The sequence below is a fragment of the Zea mays genome, chromosome 10 (genome assembly GCF_902167145.1).
Source record: "Zea mays cultivar B73 chromosome 10, Zm-B73-REFERENCE-NAM-5.0, whole genome shotgun sequence".
Taxonomy (NCBI): Eukaryota; Viridiplantae; Streptophyta; class Magnoliopsida; order Poales; family Poaceae; genus Zea; species Zea mays.
The window spans coordinates 87,727,483-87,731,633 of NC_050105.1; the positions used below are offsets into that span (position 1 = coordinate 87,727,483).

The 4,151-nt window shown below is 54.1% G+C and overlaps 1 protein-coding gene across 1 annotated transcript; it reads right to left on the reverse strand.

Moving 5' to 3' along the window:
- Positions 1–2,676: 2,676 nt before the first annotated feature.
- Positions 2,677–3,786, reverse strand: LOC103642599 (peroxidase 5). The gene is given in 2 exon segments (XM_020546021.1): positions 2,677–3,711; positions 3,714–3,786. Coding segments are annotated over 2 exon segments (969 nt in total). The 3' UTR covers positions 2,677–2,815.
- Positions 3,787–4,151: the final 365 nt, after the last annotated feature.

Below are 4,151 nucleotides of genomic sequence, written 5' to 3' on the forward strand. Positions count from 1 at the left end.
GTCCTCCCGCGCGACCCCCCTCCTCCCGTATGAAGGCCTTGGCCCTTCCTTTTATAGATGCAAGGAGAGGGTCCAGGTGTACAATGGGGGTGTAGCAATATGCTAACTTGTCGGGTAGAGAGGAGCCAGAGCCCTATGTACATGCCAACGTGGCTGTCGGAGAGGTGCTAGAGTTCTGTGTACGTGGTGTCGTGGCCGTCGGAGGAGTGTTTGAGCCCTGTAGAAGCACAGCTGTCGGGGCTGCTGGGACCTTGCTGACGTCTCCTTGCTTCCGTAGGGGGCTAAGAACCACTGTCGTCATGGACGCACGCGGGGAGCCATCATTACTTGTTACCGGGGCGAGCCTGGATGGCACGCTGGTCTTGTTCCCCCGTAGCCTGAGCTAGCTAGGTGTAGGATAATGATGTACCCCCTGCGGCGTGGTCGGTCCGAGCCCAAGGTCGGGCGAGGCGAAGACTCCTCCTGAGGCCAAGGCCGAGGTCGGGCGAGGACGCGATTCCTCCCGAGGTCGAGGTTGAGGCCGAGCCCTGGGGTCGGGCGAGGCGGAGACCACCTTCCGAGGCCGAGGCGGGGGCCGAGCCCTGGGGTCGGGCGAGGCGGAGACTTCCTCCTGAGGCTGAGGCCCAAGGTCGGGCGAGGCGGAGCTTCCTGTTGCGCCTGAGGCTGGACTCAGCTGCTGTCAGCCTCACCCTGGCGGGTGGCACAGCAATCGGAGAGGGGCGAGCGGCGCTGTTCTCCTGTCAGGTCAGTCAGTGGGAGGGCGAAGTGATTGCAGTCACTTCGACCTTGCCGACTGAGGCACGCGTGTCAGGATAAGATGCCAGGCGATTTGGCCAAGGTTGCTTCACTACGAAGCCTGCCCGAGCTGGCTTCGGGTGAGTCGAGGGTGCGCCCATTGCTTGAGGAGACCCTCGGGCGAGGTGTGAATTCGCCTGGGACTACTGTTCTCGCCCGAGGCTGGGCTCGGGCGAGGAGAGATTACGTCCCTTGAGTAGACGAAGCCTTGACCTGAATTGCACCCATCAGTCTCTGCAGTTTGTGCTGATGGTGATTACCAGCCGAGTTTAGGAGTGTTGGGGGTACCCCTAATTATGGTACCCGACAAGTATGTATGGTACCTATTGTTGTAGAAATCTTGAAACACAAAGAATGTTACTTGATAAACTTGTTTGATTTCAAAGCCTTGAAGAGAACGAAAAACACTCTACATAATGTTGATATATGGAACGTATAAACAAACATAACACGTGCGGGGTAATTAGCTTATTAAACTTGACTAGTAGTGTGGGTTGGCGGCGAAGCACTTCCCCCTGATCTCTCCCTCGTCGCTGGTGAGCACCTGGACCTTGCCCATCTTAGCTAAGGCCTTGGCGAACTTGACCTGCCATGCCTTCTCGACTGCTAAGTTGAAGTGGACCATTTTGGCCGTCCAGGGATTGTCGAGCAGTGTGTTGTCAGAGACGAATAGGACCTTGTGCGCCAGCACGTTCTTGTAGTACTGGTTGTCGAAGGTCGTCGGTGTGACTGGGTCAAGCGGCACCACCGTGGGGGTCCATCTGGTCGTTGGTGGACGGCCAAGGGCACCGCGCCTTGAGGTGCCTAGCATAGGCTGGGTCGAGGGACGGGTCTGTCCGCCCCAGCTGCCCACTGAAGTTGTAGAGCCGCTACGTGAAGGAGGACAGTGGGAGCGGCCGATGGTGTGCGTGCCAGAGAGCGTGACCATGTCGTCGGCGTCCTCCACGGGCTGCGGCCGGCACTCGCTCCTCCGGGGCCACCATCGCCACTGCTCGTGCCTCGGTAACCACCGCCGACGAGTGAGGGGGGCATGTAGCTCGCTTGCGCCTCACCGGGCCGCGGCCGGCGCCCGTGCCTCATGGGCTATCGGCATCGATCGCACCTCTCGGGCCGTCATCGCCGCTCGTACTTAGGGAACTGCTGTCGTCGCTCGTGCGTCAGGATGGTGGCGTCAAAAAATGAACTCTAGAGGCCTGGAACTCCTTTTATAGACGTTGATACCTGATTGGATTGGACTGTGTTGCCTAGTTTCTAGCCTAGGCTTCCTCTAGTTATTAAAAACCCAAATATATGGACTTTAGTACCAGTTCGTGATTACAACCGGTGCTAAAGTTTTAACTTTAGTACAACTCTAGCCAAGAACCGATACTAATACGGGACCTTTAGTAACGGTTCTAACCAAGAACCGGTACTGAAGTACTATCTATAGTACCAGTCAGTGCAATCGGTAAATTTGCGGGCTTTTAGTGTCAGATGCGGTCTTTTAGTCTAACTTTCAATAAATACAAGTACAAGAAATTCAGTTGCAGTTCTCAAAAGCACTTCTCCCTATAAAGAAAAGTGAATTGTTTTGGTGAACATCAAAGAAAAAGCTTGCTCTTCTTTCGTAAAAAATTCTTCTAAAAATAACGAACCCAATCGTTGCATAAAAGTTTGTACCGTACTTTTATGTTTACGAGCTAAAGTTCTAGCATATGAAAGTCAATATATATTTTAGTCGATACAAAGTCTGTTTTTTTGAAGATCCACTATGATAATGAAAATATTTCTACATAAAACTCTCAGTGTTGTACAGACTACATACACAGTGCTGGTCGCGGGAAAAAAAGAGCTTCTATATTTGTGATCGGATGTAATCACTAAATATGTACATGCATGTTGTGCAAATAACACCATTTTACTTGATAAAGTTGTTTGATTTCACAGCCTTGAAGAGAACAAAAACACTCTACTTAATGTTGATGTATGGAACGTATAAACAAACATAACACGCGCGGGGTAATTAGATAATTAAACTTGACTAGTAGTGTGGGTTGACGGCGAAGCACTTCTCCCTGATCTCTCCCTCGTCCCCGGTGAGCACCTGGACCTTGCCCATCTTAACCATGGCCTTGGCGAACTTGACCTGCCATGCCTTCTCGACTGCGGCGTTGAAGTGGACCATTCCGGCCGTCCATGGGTTGTCGAGCAGTGTGTTGTAGGAGATGAACAGGACCTTGTGTGCCAGCACGTTCTTGTAGTACTGGTTGTCGAAGGTCGCCGGCGTGACTGGGTCAAGCGGAACCACCGTGGGATCCATCTGGTCGTCGCTGGACGGCCAATGGCACCGCGCCTTGAGGTGCCCGGCGTAGACGGGGTCGAGGGATGGGTCCGTCTGCCCCAGCTGCCCGCTGAAGTTGTAGAGCCGCTGCATGAAGGAGGAGCAGTGGGAGCGGCCGATGGTGTGCGCGCCGGAGAGCGTGACCATGTCGTCGGCGTTGAGCCCCTTGCGCTTGAAGCTCTTGATGAGCTCGTCGACCTCGTCAGTCGGGGCGGGGACATTGTTGTCGAGCACCTCCTCCTCTTTGGACACGCGACCGTCACGGCGGCCAGACGAGACCTTGTAGTCCAGGCCGCCGGCGAGGTAGGTGCTATCACGGGCCGCGAACGCGACGATGTCGGCGCAGGAGACGGTGCGCGGGCAGTGCGCCTCGAGGACGGCCTTGGCGTCGTCGATGATGTCAAAGCCGCGCATGTTGGGGTTGTTGGCCACGGAGTCCTTCTCGGCCTTGTTGCCCGGCGTGGAGTTGATGAGGATGGAGCCGTCGTAGCCCCGGACGAAGCAGTCGTGGAAGTGCATCCGGATGAGCCTCGCGCCTATGCCGGGCTCACGGGCGATACCGCGGCGGACGGCGTGGCGCACGATGTCCTCGGCGAGGCGTGTGCGTGTGCCGCTGATGAGGAGACGACGACGAGCGCCGACAAGGCAAATGCCAACCAAGTGGACCTCATGACGAAGATGAACAATGGGTCGATCAGATGCTGCTCTCTCACTCTGAGCTTTCTATCTGCTTTAGCTCTGGAGCTCGATCGAGATGAAGAGCTGCTTTAGATGTTACTCTCTATTTATACAATGTGCTTGGAACCGTGTTTGTGAACCGGGTCGACGAATAATAAGCAAGACCCGATATAATCCCTGCATCGCGATAACAATCAAGTAACAACTGCTACAAGAACTGTGTTAGTAGACTTTGTAGTACATATATGTCAGCATGTACCTAATAATGTTGCCCAAACTTTGTTGTAGCAGCAAATGATAAGCAAAGCAGATAGTTGTTTAGAGATCGAAAATGATGTTAGTTGCTTGATCAGAGAAT